We start from the raw sequence: 20,464 nt of genomic DNA, 5'->3' as shown, positions 1-20,464 counted from the left end.
TACTTTCAAGATCCAAAAGCTTGTATAATAAAACTGTAATGTTGTTGTTCAACCTTTTTTTGTTACTACATAAGAGCAATTATATTTCTGTATTGTTGGTTATTGTTTATTGTTTAAGTATATACTGTATGTATACTATATAATTTAATGCATATGTTCTCTATCGTTGTTCCTTCCCTTATTCCATTATGCCCCTTCCCAATTCGCTTACATTTTTTTCCTTCTTTCTTTCTATAACCCTTGTAAAACTCAACAATAATGTAATTAGCATTAAATAAAAAAATAGAACACAGACAAATTATGCATTGCCAAGTTGCCTTTTACTCAACAGACTGCACATTGTGCATTTACATATATTTAATACCATTATATATATATATGTGTGTGTATATATATATATATATATATGCCTAAACATTAAAAACAGCATAAGGACAATTTTTATGCACTGTTAAATTGCTTTTTTATTCAACAAAATTTGTATACTGCATTTAGATGTTTAACGCAATTTATTAAAGGAAAACATTCTGGATCCCAAACATGTTTATGAAAAAATGTCGCCATTGTTGGTAACTCAGTTTTTTTCTAATTTACTTGGTTTTATCTATTATTTTGAAGAATGTTGGGACTCTCAAGTTGAATTTCAACATCAGCCTCCATTGTACTATTCTAAGCTATGGAAATGTCAGGAAATGCCATCAGTGCTCCTTAAAAAAGCTACAGGCAATGTGTTAGGCAAATAATACTGAAGGAAAAAAAATCAGGATAGCTGGAAGAGCAGTATAAATACATAATACAGATTTGCTAAATGTAAATGTATTGAGAGGATATCATAGCATTATTTTATGGGAATCGTGATAAATTTAGTTTACAGCACTTTTTGTGTGTGGTGCCATGTTGGTGTTGTTTCCGGTATTACTATTCAGCATACATGTTTGACTAATGAAAACTCAGTTTTCACTAGAAACACCCTTGTTGATAAATTCATGGATCTTGTCCCGGACATCTTTCTCTAGGTACTCCACTTGATCCTGCATAGTCACAGTGTACTCTCCCAGCTTCTTCTTCATGTCTTCTACTCTCTGCACCAGAGCCTTGTTGAGAGCCTCCACTTCTGGTGTAATTGTTCCTTTAAATTCTGTAATTTTCTGGTCAATCTGCTGGTTCATCTGGGTCAGGTAGGGTTCCATCATCTGTTTGACATTTGCCATATCTCCATTTACCTTGTTTCTTAACTCATTGGCATAAGGGTAGAGTTGTTCTCTAAGCTCTACAGTGAGCTCCAGAGCCCTGTTCTCTAGCTGGTCCACATTTTTCCTCATCTGGAACTCCATGTTCTGGATCTGTTTTCGGAGCTCATATTGCACTTCTTTTGCATAGGGGGTCAGGCTTTTATATAGCTCCTGAAGTTGCTGATCAATGTTTTCTTTTGCTTTTTCTGTGATGGGGGTCACCTGCATCCTTAGTTGATCCATATTCTCATCAATCTTGGCCTTAAACTCTTGTGAGTATGTGGCCACTGATGCCTGTATATGGTCTGCATTTTCTCTGAACTTAGCTTCCAGGTCTTCTGTCACAGACTTCAGCTGTTGGCTGAATTGCTGGGTATTTTTATCCAGCTGGGTTTGGAACTCTTCTGCATATGGAGCCAGTTTAATCTGAAGTTCCTTGACATTGTTGCTCAGCTGCTTGTGCATCTCATCTGCATATGGGGAGATCTTCTCTTTCAGGCTCTCTAACTCAGTTTTAATTTGTTCTCTTAGTTTTTCTGAGTCCTGTGTTAATTTATCATGTATCTGCTTGGCAAAGGGAATGAGTTGTTCCTGTAGTTCCCCTGCATAGACATTTACACTCTTCAGGTTTTCTTCAATTAAAACACTGTGGGGGGGAAAATAAAAATCAGAGACCACATTTAACAGAATCAAAGTGTGTTCATTATTTCATTTTGTGGTAATTATCTATGTGTAATGCTTGAACTGGTAATGTGCATTCGAGTAACATTCATAAAGCAGTAGCTGCAGTTTATTTGGGAACACATAAAATAAAGCTATTGTGTAACTGTTGAATCGTGTGGTTACCCATAGCAACCATTTACCGGTCAGCTTTTATTTTATTTTTTTATCAAAGCCCAACTGGGCAAAACATGAACCTTCTCCCATCTACCCCCCACACCCTTTAACTGATCACACTGATCTAAATGCCCTTTTTACTTACCTAAAGCCATGGTCACATGACACTACAGTCCCAAGGCTTGTCTCCTTTGCTGTCTACATAAGGTGGGGTCCTTCTTCACATGCCCATATTACTGCCTGCATGACAGGACACTTCCTAATGGCTGACCAGCGGCGGGTTCCTTTACATTTACAGTAGAAGGGAGACGTCGGCGTGAGGGGACACCAGGGACCAGCATTCATGTGCATATGTGTAGCAGGCGAATTAGTGATCCCCGCACATAGAAATGGAAAGGAACCCAGACAGTAGACTTAGCTGAGTATACCTTGCTTCACAAGGTAAGAAAAAAAACATGCAGGATTTGTTAGAGGGGGGTGGGAGGGGGCTGATATGTTTCCCAAAGTTGGGCTTAAAAAAATAAGATCAGTAATATTAAAGTAAATCAAAAGCTAAAACCTTTTTCTTTCTTTTCTAGACTAGAATAAGAAATGGTGAAAAACCTTGTCCCATTGTAGACAGAGGAGGAAGTGCGGGGAAAAAACTCAAAAAATTTCCTCTTAAAAAGTTGTCTGGAACAAGTGTTTGCATTAAAAGGTTCCCAATCTACTCCTGTTCTGGTAACAAATCAAACCTTTTAGTCCCAGTGATAGTGGTCACCAAGACAACTAGAAAGAGTAAATCTTCCTAAGGGAAGACAGCAATGATAACACTGACAAGGGTCCTAACCTCTCTTCACTCTACCATCTAATCCATTTTTACCAAACACTGTGCATATTAAAGCCCAACTTACTCATCCAGTGGCTTCTACTGATATTTTATTACTTTAATGGTATTATAGTAATTCTCACTTACTTTAGCTGCTTGCTGATATCTGATTGCTGGATCTGCTCTACAGTGTCCTTGGTGCCAGTGGTCAGCTGAGTGAAATATTTCCAGAAAGCATCGGTTACCTGGTCAGTATGGACCTCTGCATAAGATCCTAAGAGAGAAAATAACCCATTGTCAGACTTAGAACTTCACATTCAATTGTCATGATGAAGCAGTGCATAGATCGGGGATTAAGTGGAGGATCCCAAACCCATTTTATTTTCTTACATGGCTACCAACAGAGACTTGTTGTTATAAAGAAGACTGGAAGATTGTTTAATGCTAGCAAATGTATTAAATAATCATTTCTGGAAGTATAGAGGTGGTTATTAGTATAGATGCACCCATCGCTAATATTTAATGCATCTGGCGTTTAAACCATATTGTATATCATATGGTAAGATCAGCAGACTTTGTCATGCAGTTGCAATGCATCTGAAGGCTCCCAGTAGACATAATCGCACATTCTATTCCGCAGCTTTAGAAATTGTACTATAGTGCCAATAAGGCAATCATGAAAGAATACATACTACTATACAAATAGTGTGGAATGTTATATTTAACATTAAAATGAATATCCCTAGAGGCAAATCTGGAAATGTTAATATTTCATATTTGGAAGATATTTTTACTATGCCTAGGTACAACAGCTTAGATCAATATTGCTTTCTCAGCATATAGTTACAATTGTTGGTGGAGGGTCCATGTATATTAGCACTTTGGCAATTTACAAATTAAAGAGTATACCGTATATACAGTAAATAGCTAACAATGATATTTTGTTTTTAAAAAGAGAAGGGCTATTTTACAATTATTATTTTAAATACACGTTAGAAGCATTGAGATCTTCTATAGAGGTAAACAATACAATTTTCAGCTAAAAAGTAAGGTAAATGATACTGGAAGACACAAAATAAATATATTTGATTAGAGAACAAATGTAAAATATGCAGGTGTGTCATTTATCTAATTGATAGCACATTTTTCCCCAAAATATCTTTACATATTTACTATATTAATCTGTCCTACTATCTAGTTCACTTTACATATATTATTATCCATATATAGGAATGTTCCTTTCTATAGTGCTGCCAAGGAACTACTTTTGCTGCCACCCCTACCCATCAAGAGTATGTCCTGCCCAAGCCTTAAATTCCATCCCCTTTTAATTGTGACCATATATGCCAATGTAAATACTATGGAAACAATGTGGTTAAGGTCATTATCAGTCTGTATCAAAGAGGGCAGATAGAATGAAATGTTATGAAATCTTATGCTGCACCCAGAAGGTGTCATCTTAGACAAGACTGACAATGACCCTGGTTACATACTGAGTTTACTGACCTGTGATTGCACACACAAGAAGTGCGAGTGTTGCCACTTTCACCAACATCTTGAGTCTATGGATGGGTCAAGAGACAGCCAACTGCTCCCCAGTAATAGAAATCTATATAAAGAAAAATAGCAAAGAAAACATGTTATTATGTCAAAAAATGTTTTGTTAACGTTTTATACACAGACAAAATGACTCCTAGCTATATAAAAGCTAAGCCTATTATATATAAATATGTTAGTTATTTAAAATTTTTACCTTAAGGTAATATTTACTCTGCATGTGTACATTTCTGAAATGAGGATGTTTAACTCTCAGAAGTCTATCATTATTTTTATAATGTGGAAGCCAAAATAAAGTGTTACTTAAAAGCCAGGCTTGCTTTTATGGATCCCTTGTAGCTAAGAGTCACAGAACTAGAAAACTGAAATATAAACACGTGTATTAATGGCACAATGAAAGTAATACTGAATGTTCTAAAAATAGTAAAGCAATAATGTAGTAGTGCTGCTATGTTGTCTCTTAAAATCTAAAAGGTGTTGAAAAACATCCAATAATTAAATAATTTCTCATGGACTAAGCTGAGACTTGCTCTGTCCTGTGTAACAGGTCTAGATTTCCTTTCCCCTTACCTGTAGCCCGGTGTTTGGGACTGATGTTGATACTGATGCTTCTGTCTGCCCTTTATATAAGACGTTCCCTATGGTATGACTCCAAGCCAGCCTGCTGAACTTTAGATCAGCTTTACAACGTGGAGTTCCTGACGTGTCATTGTTTTCAGAGAGATTCTGGATCTTTGATGAGCTCATTGAGGACTGGTCAGTGTGGACAAACGACCATAAGGAGGGGAAAATTGCTGTGCAATTGTTTTCATTCAGTTATTGCAGCTGGCAGTGAAATAACAAGAATATATGACTACTAAAACATACAGACAGTAACAATCATGTGAGAGTGAGTTACAGGTTATTGTGAAATATGTTTGGACTCAGCTAAAAAAAAGTTAAGAGGCAACTGAGGTCAAATAATTGAATTTAATAGGAAATAATGAGTATGTATTTAGGGAAAGGCCTTAAGCCAAAATTTAAAAAAAAGAAGTACCCTGATGTTGCTGATTTAGTTAAAAGTTAATAGAGCTCTGCTGTTGATTTTCCCCTACCACTCATGTCATTAACATGGAACATGCATATATATTAGGAGTTCCAATATCACCAGTCACATATTTGTGTCAGGTCAGGCACACACTAATATGTGAAAGTGGTGGATATGAATGACACCCACACATCTAACTATATTTTAATGAGCAACAACCATATGATAATCTTTGTGAGCTGACTCTTGTGTATACTTTACAAACTTAAAGTGACCCTGCTTAAAGAGACTTAAAGCTGCTGGTAAATATGAAGTGTAGACACATATCTGGAGCAACATTTATTGTGTCCTACATCCCTGAGTGCCAGACATTCTTAACGGTCAAGGCTCTGACATTTCTGAGTAGTGTCGGAGCTTTCCTATTCACTCCCTCTCTGCCACATTCCCAGTGGTCCATCAACAAGATAAGTTGTCAAATGCTGTAAAGTAAACACCCCGAAACCTTTAGACGTGGATAAAGTGTGGAAAGGTTAGAACCTCCAACAAGGTTTTTATTACTGATTTAGTCTTTCTGTTTGTCATCATGACCATTGTCAGCCAGGACAGAAAGTGATGGGAAATGTGTAGTTCTACATCTGTCACCAGAACAGGAGATGAGAGGAAATCTAATAGGGGCACCTCTTCTGGTGAAAACTGTATACTAGGGGATTCCCTTTCACTTTTTAACTGGAGGTGAGCAAAGATCTTTCAATGAATACAACTAATTATATCATTGAATAAATAATTTTAATGAGAATTACTGTAATAATATGACTGTCTCCTAGTAACCGCACTCATGAAAAGATGAAGAACATTAAATAAAATGAGGAGTTTCCCATATAAAAAGATGTGGAAATCTATTTAGTAGATCACTGCTGCCACTTGGGAGACTATCCCTCATCCACCTCAGCCCTGGTGGTGGGTCACAGCTTGCCAAGCTGACTTACTTATCCATAAGAAACAATATCCTGCATGCAATGTTTGCCAGATTCCAGAGTATTGAAAGAAGTTTAAATCAGCTATACCTTTAAGCTGCTTTGACATATTTTACCTTTAGGATAGAGGGGTACAGTCGAAAACTTGACTTTATTTGATACTGCAAGGTACCAGCTAGATATAATATATAATATGTATCAGTCTGTGTTTCACTGTTGTATGGGCTCATAGCATATCTTTATGGCTTTTTCCTATTATCTGTAAATCTGGATCTTTCTTGGCCTTAATGCTTTCATCACATGTAATTGATTTAATATTTCATGGATTCGGTGGATCTTCTGTCGCAGGTTCTAGAATTGCCTTGTCTTCATTGTGCCCCCAAATGGTGAGAATGGTTTTGTCTGCACGGCTACTTCTAGGTTGTAGCCCTTGAAAATTCCTCTCTGGTGACAACTGACTTTTGGAAAGGACCAGGGGAGTCCTAAATCATGAGGTAGAGTCCTACCTAATTACAGGCCAGAGGCCAGAGTCCAAAGCAGGTGGCAAGAAAGTGTAGTTAAAGAATCAGACAGACAGCCAGGATAGGCGATGAACAGGATAGGAGATGAACAGAAAATGAAAGCCCAAAAGCATAGCCAAGACATCGTATTGAGTAGAAACAGTCAAGTTAAAATCTGGTTAGTAGCAGAGAGCAGCCAAGCCATACCTGAAATAGTAGATTGGAGATGTGTACAGTAAACAGTTCCCAGCATTAGTCGGGGGTTGAGTTAAATTTAAACCTAAAGCTTTACCAAGATCAAGTATTGGTTGCAGATTGGCCACACCACAACACTAACTCTGCTAAAGCAGGAGGACATGAGAAAGGAGAGGTTATGGAGTGGGCTGTTATGTAGTAAGCAGCCTCCAGCAATCCATAACATGTTCAATCTCAAAGGTTATGTGAAGACTTCTTTCCCTAGGAATTGCTAGTGCATTGTGTGGATTATCTGCACCTCAGATCTGTTCCTGTGTGTTCTTGGACCCTGGTTGCTCTCTGCTTTCTTCACCAACCTATTCCCCATTTCTGCTCCTAGCTTATCTGATGCTTTCCTTTGTCTTATGCCCATATTTACATCTGGAACAACAGCTCTACGCTGACCCTTGAGTGTTAACAAAAGACCTTCTTCTCTGGCAGCTTGGCATTTGCCTTTGGATGCCTTTCACCTTGCCAACTGTATCCATTTGGGCACACATGAGAGATGCTACCTTATAGTACCTCATGGTGAAACCCAAAACTCCTTGCAGGTGGTGAGGGATGGGAAGTTTTAGACTCCACACCCTTCATTAGCACCATTAGAGGCACACCATTTTGTGACAGTAACTCAAGTCCCTTTAGTCCACAGTCCCCATGCTCTCGAACCAACTGTTTGTGACAGATACTATACACTCCTCTTCATATGTTGGAAGTCAGGGGCACTTCTCACATATTTAAATACTATACATATTTAAATTAATAGATATTTAAATATTCTGAATGTGGTGACACCCCTATTAACTAATAAATATCCCCACACACAACTCTGTAAATGTGATCTCTTATGGTTTATGTTGTGAAGAACACTGTAAAAGGATTAAGATATATTTATTTATTTATTTTTATATGTGATAAACAGTTCACAATGACCTCATTATACCTTACTAGAACTCTTTTTTGTGTCCACCTGAATTGTCTAGTAAGGATAATCAGTTAACAAAGCCTTGAATACAAATATTTGCAGAGATTTAGATAACTGCACAAACACAGCAGTTTTCTAACCATTCAGCCAGATGGCTTTTCGTTTATCCACTAATAAATAATAGGGTGTTTTTACATTGCTGAAAGCTTAAGGATTTGTCATTGTTTCATGTCAGCCAAAAATAATCACTAACATTGCATATTAATAAAATCCTAATTTGCCAGATGTTTCTTAAAAACGATTTTCTGGGGAAAAAAAAGATAGGTAATCCAAAGATGTCACCAGCGGGGGCACTTTCAACTGTTTATGATTCCTTCACTTTGGAGAGCTTTCTTTTAACTTTCTGTTGTGTCTGCAGAACAGCAAGTGAAAATCTCACCAATGGGACACAGACAGGGAATTTATTGATTACCTACTCTAGCTAAAAAAAAAAATGTTTTGGTGCCTATAAAAGTTTTTAAGCAAGATTCACACGAAACTCAACATTTCACATTTTCTAATTTTCTAATTGGACAAATGTGTGAATTCTAGGAGAAAGCTGGGTGAAAGCTGGCAGGACAGTTTTGTCATGGTTAGCACCTTTGCCTTGCAATACTGAAGGTTACTGGTTCAAATCTTGGTCAGAATGCTATCTGCAAGGAGTTTGCCATGATTTAGTTTACTAATTTGTATTGCGATTGTAGTTCATCACAGGAATGAGCTTGGAGTGGTGGCTACTTTACAACACACACAGGGACAATGGGGAACAAAAGTAGCCCCCCTCCAGAAGAAAGGACAGTGTCAGCACCAATTCAGAGATGATTGAGGATCGTCAGCCAAGTGATACACAAATAAAATACATTTTTGGTAATAATTAAGGTACTTAAATGTATTTTTAAGATGTAGCTCCTGAGTTTAGTGTCACTTTAATTATAAATAACATTGTACATTTGTTGATGCCTCTTCCTGTTTGTCTCCTGTGCCTTTTTATACTAAGGAATTATATAAACAAATTGCTTTCATACCAAACTGTGGGGCACCATCCATATCTTGAAATAAAAATGCATCCAAAGGGCCTAAGAGTACAAATCATCCAAGCATGGCAGTCTACAGTCCCACTTAAAGCAAATCTAAATACATTCAGTATAATATCATATACGCTTTTTAAGTTGTTTTCATGCTTTTTAAATCTACAGCTTTCTTCAAGAATGCCTGCCATGAAAGTCAGGCAAATCCTGACATGGTCAGGATTACTGCCCCAATTGCACTGCTGCATTGTTATCCTGTACTGTACACAAATAAGATACATTTTTGTTAATAATTAAGGTACTTGAATACATTTTTAAGATTTAACTCCTGAGTTCAGTGTCACCTTAAACATTCCATGGCAAATGGTCTATGTTATACAAAATAGAGTATGAAAAGACAGAAAAATATATTATAATGTGCTAAAGATAAACAGAAAAGAGATAAAGTGAGTCCTCTACATATAATTTTCCTTCGTTTGTCTCATATACAAACATTTGCTGAGAATTAGATATCTGCTTTTTTTTCAGACTCTAGTTTATCCTCCAATAAATTGTGAGCTGTTTATACATTCCTGTAGTTTTAAGTCCTAAAAGTCTCAAACACGTGGAAGGGAATTGTGACATTCTGGTGTCAGCCAAAGATAACCATGTTATTAGCATTAGGGCTTATCTATCTTTTATTAGAACTGTGTGTGAATGTCCTGTATCAAAGTCTGTGCTTTCATCTCTGATCACTAGGCAAGATCTCTACTCAACACACCATAAACACCCAGCCGATTAACTCTCTCTGACTCAGAAGCATTACACTGTTTCCTCGCTGTGCTAGTTATGGGACAAAATTATACAAGGGAATGAGATTTTAGAGGGTGTAAAGCACAACTCCAGCCTTTCCAGGCTCCTATACTGAATACAGATTTCAGTAAGTCAGATAGAGGCCACCTCATTTCCTGGCTGGAGGGCATCTAGCATCATTATACGTTTTTTCAATCCCAGCCTAGCTGTCTCTGGCCCACCCCTTTCATTAATTGGATTTCAGTTCTGTCAGTCATGAAGGCTCAGCATCACATATGGGTATTACCACCGTACGGTGTGCATGCAAATGCAGCCTGCCTAAGAATGCCCACTCTTCCAGACTGACACCCACCCATCAAGGCATTTTGATATTTGCATAACTCTTCCCAAGAGCCAGCATCAGGGCTAAAGGGCTCTTCAGAGGAGTTCTGAGGCAGGGCGCTTTTAACAGGGTCTTGGTGGTGGATCAGTTCACATCCCCAATAGAATAGAATCCATCGCCTGGAGGACACAGGGAGCGAGAGTCTTGTATAGGAGCTAGGGCATTTTTTCAATGTCTGTTATTTGTTTATTATGCAATACAAAAACAATTTTCTGTCACTACTTAGGATAGTTATATATAGTTATACCCATGATATTTAAATATTACAGGCAGCCTCCTATCTTCCTGAGGAAGCTTTTAAGTGAAACGCGTAGAAGAATGGACACACGGTGCATCAATACAACCTATTTATGACAATATATGATGAACTCAATGATTTTTAGCAATATTTATTAATTATCATTATATCCTTGATACTTAGAATGTGGCCGTGTGGTCCAGGGAGGCTATAGGCCTTTTGTGTTTTTAGATCATATTATTTGTAGGAAGCCAATACACGTAGGTAACCGAAGGGTATATTTAGTGACCCCTTTTCTATTTATTTATTATCTATGTGTATTTTTTTGTATATATATGTATTTATTTGTGCAATTAAATTATTTTTTTACAATCAAATATGTAATGTGTGTTCCATGCCTAGAGAGACACTTTCAAAGCCCCATTCTTTTCTCTTTTTTGCTTCGAGGTCAACTTAACTACCTTGAACACAAACAAACAAAATATCCTTGAAATGTATATGTATATATATACACATGTACTTGTACTTGTCAAAGTGCCCCGATGCCTAGTGCCGAAGCTTGCGCTGGGTTTTTTTTATACCTTCCGTTGTAAAAAAAGTTGGCTGGCGACAGCCCAGAGGACTCCGCCTGTAGCTCCGCCCACAGCAGTGACGCGACGCTCAGCGTTGCCGACGTCGTCCTCACATGAGGAGAAAAAAATCATTCGGCACCCCATGACGCTCCATTAAACAGGCACCATGTCATCGACGAGAGGAGGATAGGTGGTAATCCTTCAATAATGTGAATGGTGTGTGCTCTCAAATGTGTGTGAACTGATATTGGGAAAGGCGAGGAGGTGTAGGGGTTGGTCACTGTTGTTGGAGCTGGGGAGGGCACAATGGAAGTGGGAGCCTATGTCAAAGTGTTGTGTGTAATTGGAGTCTAGGACTGAAGCGGACCGCTGTTAGTGGCAGGCACAGGTGGATGCAGGCAGCCTGAGACTGTCGGGGCTGAGGGGGGGTAAGGGGTAAGGTCCGTATGCTGTGGAATGAAGGGCTGCCAGTGGAAGTGCTGTCGACGGCTAACAACTCAATGCGGCATCTTATCCAGTGACACCTCGTCCAGTGCCCACGGTTCACTTGTACTTGCAGAGCCCACTCGAGATCCCACCTGAGGGTGAACCTGCAGAGCCCACCATAGATCCTCAGGTGGCTGGTTTTATTGTTCTAAAACACTCTTTTAAATTACGTATATTCATAATATTAAAGAATTTGGCCTAAAATTATTAGTCTGCATTGTTTTTGAAAAAAATGTCACCTGTCCGTTAAGAGAAAGTATCGGTAATTGGTATCGGCAAGTACATGAGGGCCAGTAATTGTACTTGTACTTGGTCTTAAAAAAGTGGCGTATATATATACAGTAATACCTTGGTTTACAAGTAACTTGGTTTGAGAGTGTTTTGCAAGACAAGCAAATATTTCTGAAAAAGTTTGCCTTGATATACAAGCAACGTCTTGCAATAAGAGCAAAATTTTGTAGAAAAGCACCACCCGAATAAGGCTGTAGCAGTGTGAGCGATGAGTCTTTTTAACGACAATGCAATGTCACATTGGATAGATTCCTTGTTACGGTTTCACGAAATGAAAAAGATTCCATTGAGTCAAGGGATAGCAGTGATTCTGTTAGTGATAGTGCAAGTTGTCCTACACAATAATCCTCCTCTCTCTCGTCCCCCTCACACCAGCCACGAAGGTACCTGTAATTAGTTTCTTTTTCTTTATATTTTGTATTATATTACAGTACAGTATTGTCATTTTTATATGAATATTTTTGGGTTGTGGAACGAATCATCTGAATTTCCATTATTTCCTATGGGGAAATTCGCTTTGATATACAAGCGCTTTGGATTACTAGCATGCTTCCGGAACGAATTATGCTCGTAAACCAAGGTATTACTGTATTCTGTATTTTTTAACAAATGGCACCTAAGCAGTTCCATAAGCGATATTGGGAGTCTCAGCTTTATTTATATCTCTAAATCAGCAAAATTGGTAATTTCACATAAAAATCATTTTCAACAAATCACTCCACACATCCCTTATTTGTAGCTATAGTATTGTAGTTATTTTTGCCGCTGATGTCTGTTCATGAAAACCATAAGAAGCACTGTAGTCTGACCTCTCATTGCCTGATATGTGGTTGTTTTCTACTTTTAATCCTTGTTATAACTTGTGAATGATTGATTGTCTGATCCTGTAGAGGGTAGTAAGACAATGACAAAATTACCATTGGAATTAGACTTTTTGCTGATGTAAGAATTGGTATAAATGTCAGAATCTGTAAGAGGTAAGACATTATCATTAACGCTATAAAAATATTTATTCTACAGAGAAAGGGAATGACGCTGGTCAACACGTGGCAATTTGACAGAGCGATCAAACTTACAGTTACATTTTTGTTGAAATCACGAAGCAATCAAAGACAGAAAATTATCTTTTTGATCAACCACAGGAGATGGAATGACATTTGCCGAGATTGAACCCGGCATAAAAATTTAGATCAGTTTGATCTTTCAACAATCTGTAATAAAGAACTCTGGGCAAAGCTTTTATTGACCCTTGCAGTCGGGGCTACCTGCAATGCAAGGGTTAAGTGCTTGCTTTTGTCTAGGTGCTAAAAAAAGTTATACTTAACCGAACCACTGAGCCAGCTCCCTTTTTCTCCAGTTACTGAAGCCTCTTTCCTCATATGCTGTAGCATTACAATATTCCTCAGCGTCCTCACGTCTATGCACTGTGTATAGAGTGTGATGATTTATGGGACCTTAGACCACTGCAGACCACTTAGACAACAGAGGGGGAGCAAGGCTAGAAGGACCGGTCTAAGAACAAGCCAGCTTTGGTCTAAAGGTGCCCATACACTTTACAACCCTTGCAAGACTTTTGTCTTGCGAGGGTTGTAAAGTACTTTAAAAAACTACGATCTGCCCATCTTGGACAGGCAGATCATACTTCCGATCATTGCAAGCCCGCCCCCCTGAGGGGCGGGCTTGCAATGACTGCAATGAGGGGCGGGCTTCCGATGACTGCAAACAGGCAGTGTGCGCGTGCGCACATCGGCCCGTTCGGCAGTTGTCGAACAAGCAGGCCACTAACTCGCCGAGAATCGTATGATTCCCGGCGGGGTTTTCCAGCCTGCTTGTTCGACGGAAGGCAAACAATTCCCCAGAGTTATTCTTTAAAATGTGAACTCATTGCCCAACTTTATCTTCACAATTATTCAAATTCTGGTGGATGATGGAACTGGTGGGCGGTAGATTGCTTCGTTTCTGGCTTTCACTTGTGGTTGTTTGTGCAATTCCTGGTGGATGTAAAGTGGTTGACACCAAATTGACTGAAAATGTAAAGTGATTGAACTTGACCACTAATTGGCCAATATGGTCAGCTGTAGTCTTTTAATTCAAATGTCATGTGAAATTTTTCTTTTTGGGGTAGTGTGCTTTTAGCGCATGCTGTTAAATTGGAAATATAAAAAGCTGATTACTTTTGTGTATTATCATTGGCAGAAAAAAACCCAGCATGCTCAGTATTTTTATTCAAAAACAGAAAATATATAATATATATAGAACAAGTTATAGGTTTATCTTTTTATTTGGAATCATACATTTTGTTTGAAGAGAAAGAAACGAAGACACTTGAGCACTGCATGCAGTATAGGAACGAGAGTTCTCCCATCAACCTGAAAGACAAAAGGCGCAAAAGAGATACAAGAAGTGGTACAGGAGAAGAGACAGCAAATAGCTACATCCACCGTTGAAATACACAAATGTGAACTGTTTTATTTCCCAAAGGATTTGTAAATCTTTCTAGCTAGTGTAAAGCAACAAAAAGTCTGACAAAGTTAAACATAAAGCATTGTGAACTGGTAGCAGTAATGGTGGTACTGGTTTTGGTGGTTGTGGCAAATCAGTAGGTCAGAACGGTGAAAGTGGCGGACAATTGGGGGGACAGTTTCTGTAATTTTTCAAGACATTTTGGCAAAGTCTGAATCTGAGTCAGTTGCTGATGGCAATATAACAGTTTGGAGTAGGTTGCAACCAGCTCAGATTTCCTAAATATCTGACCTGAGCTAAGGGAAACCCTTCTTAATAGGAAACATAAAGCACTTCTACATATTTGGAGAAAAATTCACTCAAAAGTAATAATATACATATACTCCTCCCCCCACCCCCCCATTTCACAGCTGCTGTGTATACCTCTAATGGAGGCCTCAAATAGTGTACAATATCTCAAATATCACAGCGCTAAAAATGTATACACGTAAAGTATATAATAAGTGATGTAAAGTATATAATAAGTGATGCAGTATATATTACATACTATCCCAAGTTAAACATTAAATAAACAATGGTGATCAACTGCTTCTTTATCAGTTTAAATGTGTGAATAAACCCCACTCCACATAAATCACAGTTCATTATTTTCAACCAAGTGTCCTGAACATTTAAGCCAAATGTGCAGCTAATCCTTTGGCTCGCTTCGGCTGCAGGAGGCCTTCAGTTCAGCCAAACTGACCAAACTGAAGGGCTGCTGTACGGGCTATTCAGAATAGCCCGTACAGCAGCCGAAGCAAACAGCCAAAGCGGGGAGAACAATCTGCAGATGCAAACCATTCTCCTGGAAAGTTGTAAAAGAATAGAATAAAAAAAACAGAGTGGGATCCCCTCCCAATTCATACGTGACCCTTTAGGTCTGGTAGGAACAGGGTTTATGAAAGGGGTTATCGAGATGCAGATAAGCCCCCCTGCCCACAGCCCCCCACAACCATCAGGCCAGGGTTGTCGGGAAGAGGCCCTTGTCCCCATCGGCATGGTGGTCTGTGTAGCCTCTCAGGTGGGCTAAATGGACTCTCAGGTGGGCTATATAGGGTCTATGGTGGGCTGTGCAGACCCTCAGGTGGGCTATACGGGGTCTTTGGTGTGGACTCTCAGGGGGCTGTGCAGGTTCTATGGTGGGCTGTGCGGGTTCTATGGTGGGCTGTGCGGGTTCTATGGTAGGCTGTATGGGGTCTACATTGGGTTATGCCGAGTCTATGGTGGGCTGTGCAGGGTCTTAGGAGGACTGTTCGGTCTCACCAGGGGTCCTGGGCGGTCTCGGCAGTTGCGAGCAGTTTGAGAGTGTTTTGCAAGACAAGCAAATATTTCTGAAAAAGTTTGCCTTGATATACAAGCAACGTCTTGCAATAAGAGCAAAATTTTGTAGAAAAGCACCACCCGAATAAGGCTGTAGCAGTGTGAGCGATGAGTCTTTTTAACGACAATGCAATGTCACATTGGATAGATTCCTTGTTACGGTTTCACGAAATGAAAAAGATTCCATTGAGTCAAGGGATAGCAGTGATTCTGTTAGTGATAGTGCAAGTTGTCCTACACAATAATCCTCCTCTCTCTCGTCCCCCTCACACCAGCCACGAAGGTACCTGTAATTAGTTTCTTTTTCTTTATATTTTGTATTATATTACAGTACAGTATTGTCATTTTTATATGAATATTTTTGGGTTGTGGAACGAATCATCTGAATTTCCATTATTTCCTATGGGGAAATTCGCTTTGATATACAAGCGCTTTGGATTACTAGCATGCTTCCGGAACGAATTATGCTCGTAAACCAAGGTATTACTGTATTCTGTATTTTTTAACAAATGGCACCTAAGCAGTTCCATAAGCGATATTGGGAGTCTCAGCTTTATTTATATCTCTAAATCAGCAAAATTGGTAATTTCACATAAAAATCATTTTCAACAAATCACTCCACACATCCCTTATTTGTAGCTATAGTATTGTAGTTATTTTTGCCGCTGATGTCTGTTCATGAAAACCATAAGAAGCACTGTAGTCTGACCTCTCATTGCCTGATATGTGGTTGTTTTCTACTTTTAATCCTTGTTATAACTTGTGAATGATTGATTGTCTGATCCTGTAGAGGGTAGTAAGACAATGACAAAATTACCATTGGAATTAGACTTTTTGCTGATGTAAGAATTGGTATAAATGTCAGAATCTGTAAGAGGTAAGACATTATCATTAACGCTATAAAAATATTTATTCTACAGAGAAAGGGAATGACGCTGGTCAACACGTGGCAATTTGACAGAGCGATCAAACTTACAGTTACATTTTTGTTGAAATCACGAAGCAATCAAAGACAGAAAATTATCTTTTTGATCAACCACAGGAGATGGAATGACATTTGCCGAGATTGAACCCGGCATAAAAATTTAGATCAGTTTGATCTTTCAACAATCTGTAATAAAGAACTCTGGGCAAAGCTTTTATTGACCCTTGCAGTCGGGGCTACCTGCAATGCAAGGGTTAAGTGCTTGCTTTTGTCTAGGTGCTAAAAAAAGTTATACTTAACCGAACCACTGAGCCAGCTCCCTTTTTCTCCAGTTACTGAAGCCTCTTTCCTCATATGCTGTAGCATTACAATATTCCTCAGCGTCCTCACGTCTATGCACTGTGTATAGAGTGTGATGATTTATGGGACCTTAGACCACTGCAGACCACTTAGACAACAGAGGGGGAGCAAGGCTAGAAGGACCGGTCTAAGAACAAGCCAGCTTTGGTCTAAAGGTGCCCATACACTTTACAACCCTTGCAAGACTTTTGTCTTGCGAGGGTTGTAAAGTACTTTAAAAAACTACGATCTGCCCATCTTGGACAGGCAGATCATACTTCCGATCATTGCAAGCCCGCCCCCCTGAGGGGCGGGCTTGCAATGACTGCAATGAGGGGCGGGCTTCCGATGGCTGCAAACAGGCAGTGTGCGCGGGCGCACATCGGCCCGTTCGGCAGTTGTCGAACAAGCAGGCCACTAACTCGCCGAGAATCGTATGATTCCCGGCGGGGTTTTCCAGCCTGCTTGTTCGACGGAAGGCAAACAATTCCCCAGAGTTATTCTTTAAAATGTGAACTCATTGCCCAACTTTATCTTCACAATTATTCAAATTCTGGTGGATGATGGAACTGGTGGGCGGTAGATTGCTTCGTTTCTGGCTTTCACTTGTGGTTGTTTGTGCAATTCCTGGTGGATGTAAAGTGGTTGACACCAAATTGACTGAAAATGTAAAGTGATTGAACTTGACCACTAATTGGCCAATATGGTCAGCTGTAGTCTTTTAATTCAAATGTCATGTGAAATTTTTCTTTTTGGGGTAGTGTGCTTTTAGCGCATGCTGTTAAATTGGAAATATAAAAAGCTGATTACTTTTGTGTATTATCATTGGCAGAAAAAAACCCAGCATGCTCAGTATTTTTATTCAAAAACAGAAAATATATAATATATATAGAACAAGTTATAGGTTTATCTTTTTATTTGGAATCATACATTTTGTTTGAAGAGAAAGAAACGAAGACACTTGAGCACTGCATGCAGTATAGGAACGAGAGTTCTCCCATCAACCTGAAAGACAAAAGGCGCAAAAGAGATACAAGAAGTGGTACAGGAGAAGAGACAGCAAATAGCTACATCCACCGTTGAAATACACAAATGTGAACTGTTTTATTTCCCAAAGGATTTGTAAATCTTTCTAGCTAGTGTAAAGCAACAAAAAGTCTGACAAAGTTAAACATAAAGCATTGTGAACTGGTAGCAGTAATGGTGGTACTGGTTTTGGTGGTTGTGGCAAATCAGTAGGTCAGAACGGTGAAAGTGGCGGACAATTGGGGGGACAGTTTCTGTAATTTTTCAAGACATTTTGGCAAAGTCTGAATCTGAGTCAGTTGCTGATGGCAATATAACAGTTTGGAGTAGGTTGCAACCAGCTCAGATTTCCTAAATATCTGACCTGAGCTAAGGGAAACCCTTCTTAATAGGAAACATAAAGCACTTCTACATATTTGGAGAAAAATTCACTCAAAAGTAATAATATACATATACTCCTCCCCCCACCCCCCCATTTCACAGCTGCTGTGTATACCTCTAATGGAGGCCTCAAATAGTGTACAATATCTCAAATATCACAGCGCTAAAAATGTATACACGTAAAGTATATAATAAGTGATGTAAAGTATATAATAAGTGATGCAGTATATATTACATACTATCCCAAGTTAAACATTAAATAAACAATGGTGATCAACTGCTTCTTTATCAGTTTAAATGTGTGAATAAACCCCACTCCACATAAATCACAGTTCATTATTTTCAACCAAGTGTCCTGAACATTTAAGCCAAATGTGCAGCTAATCCTTTGGCTCGCTTCGGCTGCAGGAGGCCTTCAGTTCAGCCAAACTGACCAAACTGAAGGGCTGCTGTACGGGCTATTCAGAATAGCCCGTACAGCAGCCGAAGCAAACAGCCAAAGCGGGGAGAACAATCTGCAGATGCAAACCATTCTCCTGGAAAGTTGTAAAAGAATAGAATAAAAAAAACAGAGTGGGATCCCCTCCCAATTCATACGTGACCCTTTAGGTCTGGTAGGAACAGGGTTTATGAAAGGGGTTATCGAGATGCAGATAAGCCCCCCTGCCCACAGCCCCCCACAACCATCAGGCCAGGGTTGTCGGGAAGAGGCCCTTGTCCCCATCGGCATGGTGGTCTGTGTAGCCTCTCAGGTGGGCTAAATGGACTCTCAGGTGGGCTATATAGGGTCTATGGTGGGCTGTGCAGACCCTCAGGTGGGCTATACGGGGTCTTTGGTGTGGACTCTCAGGGGGCTGTGCAGGTTCTATGGTGGGCTGTGCGGGTTCTATGGTGGGCTGTGCGGGTTCTATGGTAGGCTGTATGGGGTCTACATTGGGTTATGCCGAGTCTATGGTGGGCTGTGCAGGGTCTTAGGAGGACTGTTCGGTCTCACCAGGGGTCCTGGGCGGTCTCGGCAGTTGCGAGCAGCGTGGAGAGGGAGGAGATTTGTGGCTGGCGCTGTAAACGGGACCTTGCTGGGGACCTCGGCAGCCTTCTTGTGAAACATGACGTCTGTTTGCAGCACCAGCTTCAGTTTAAAGCACCGGTATTGGCGCTTAGTAAAGGGACATTTTCACAGCCTGATACTGATACTGGGACATTTTATGTCCTTTGAGATGGACTGCTGTGCTGACCAATGCTGTGTGCACATAACAGATCTATGAGATAAGAAAATTCCAAGAGGTATGTGTGCACGCAGAGAGCTGGGTGACTAGCTGTGTCTATGAATATGCAGATTTTCACCTGTATGCATGAGAATTATATATTTTCATTGTTTTCATGGTCCTAAATATTGCATTTTGCTTGCATTGCTAGCTATAATAAGCGCTTCAGCATACAGTTATTAATCTTATTTCAGAGTAAATATATGCACATTATTTCACAAATGAGATATGCTGTGAGATTAGCTATTTCTCCTATCTTTGTGGCAGGTGGCAGTCAGCAGATATTCTCATTCCTAGGTATACATTTTCTGATCCTAGTGTTCAACCTTCACCCCTCTCCCAACACACCCACCCACTCCCCTCCAGGCTCTTAAGTCTATATAACACTTGCAGCTATATACTATAGCAAGGGACTGGACAGAGCTCAGGGTTCAGTACTGCAAGGTGAGTCTCAGCTAAATGAAATCTTCATTGGAAATGAATTATGTTTTATACATTTAAGTGTATATAAGCACTGTATTCAATTAGAATCTTAAATAAAGTGTTAATGATGTGATGATGTAAATATTAATTGCAATGCAATATTATTATGCTCTGGAAAAAAAATCATTTTTGATCACATGTACTAGGCTTGCCATTAAGGAATTTGTATTGAAATAGATACAGGGGATTGACCTCTTTCTAAAAATGCTAGATGCCTGGCTGTCATGCTTTTTGGCTTCAATGCTTTCACTGACTCATAACAAATGTAGAGATCTGGACTTCTGCCTGCAGTGGCCGAATGCTT

At 39.4% G+C, this 20,464-nt stretch overlaps 1 protein-coding gene across 1 annotated transcript; it reads right to left on the bottom strand.

The window, feature by feature from the left end:
- Positions 1-866: 866 nt before the first annotated feature.
- Positions 867-4,464, bottom strand: APOA4 (apolipoprotein A4). Its single transcript, XM_018568636.1, has 3 exons — positions 4,384-4,464; positions 3,025-3,151; positions 867-1,878 (listed from the first exon to the last, which is right to left on the bottom strand). Exons 1-3 carry the CDS (start codon positions 4,430-4,432, stop codon positions 951-953), a joined length of 1,104 nt encoding a protein of 367 aa, XP_018424138.1. The 5' UTR covers positions 4,433-4,464; the 3' UTR covers positions 867-950.
- Positions 4,465-20,464: the final 16,000 nt, after the last annotated feature.

The sequence above is a fragment of the Nanorana parkeri genome, unplaced genomic scaffold, assembly GCF_000935625.1.
Source record: "Nanorana parkeri isolate BGI_ZX_2015 unplaced genomic scaffold, ASM93562v1 scaffold1222, whole genome shotgun sequence".
Taxonomy (NCBI): Eukaryota; Metazoa; Chordata; class Amphibia; order Anura; family Dicroglossidae; genus Nanorana; species Nanorana parkeri.
This window is presented reverse-complemented; position numbering and strand designations above follow the sequence as displayed.

Coding starts and splice junctions, on each gene's coding strand:
- APOA4 (XM_018568636.1), bottom strand. CDS start 4,432: ATGTTGGTGAAAGTGGCAACACTCGCACTTCTTGTGTGTGCAATCACA. Junction 3,152..4,383: donor TCTTGTGTGTGCAATCACAG/GTCAGTAAACTC, acceptor TTTCTCTCTTAG/GATCTTATGCAGAGGTCCAT. Junction 1,879..3,024: donor GATATCAGCAAGCAGCTAAA/GTAAGTGAGAAT, acceptor TCCCCCCCACAG/TGTTTTAATTGAAGAAAACC.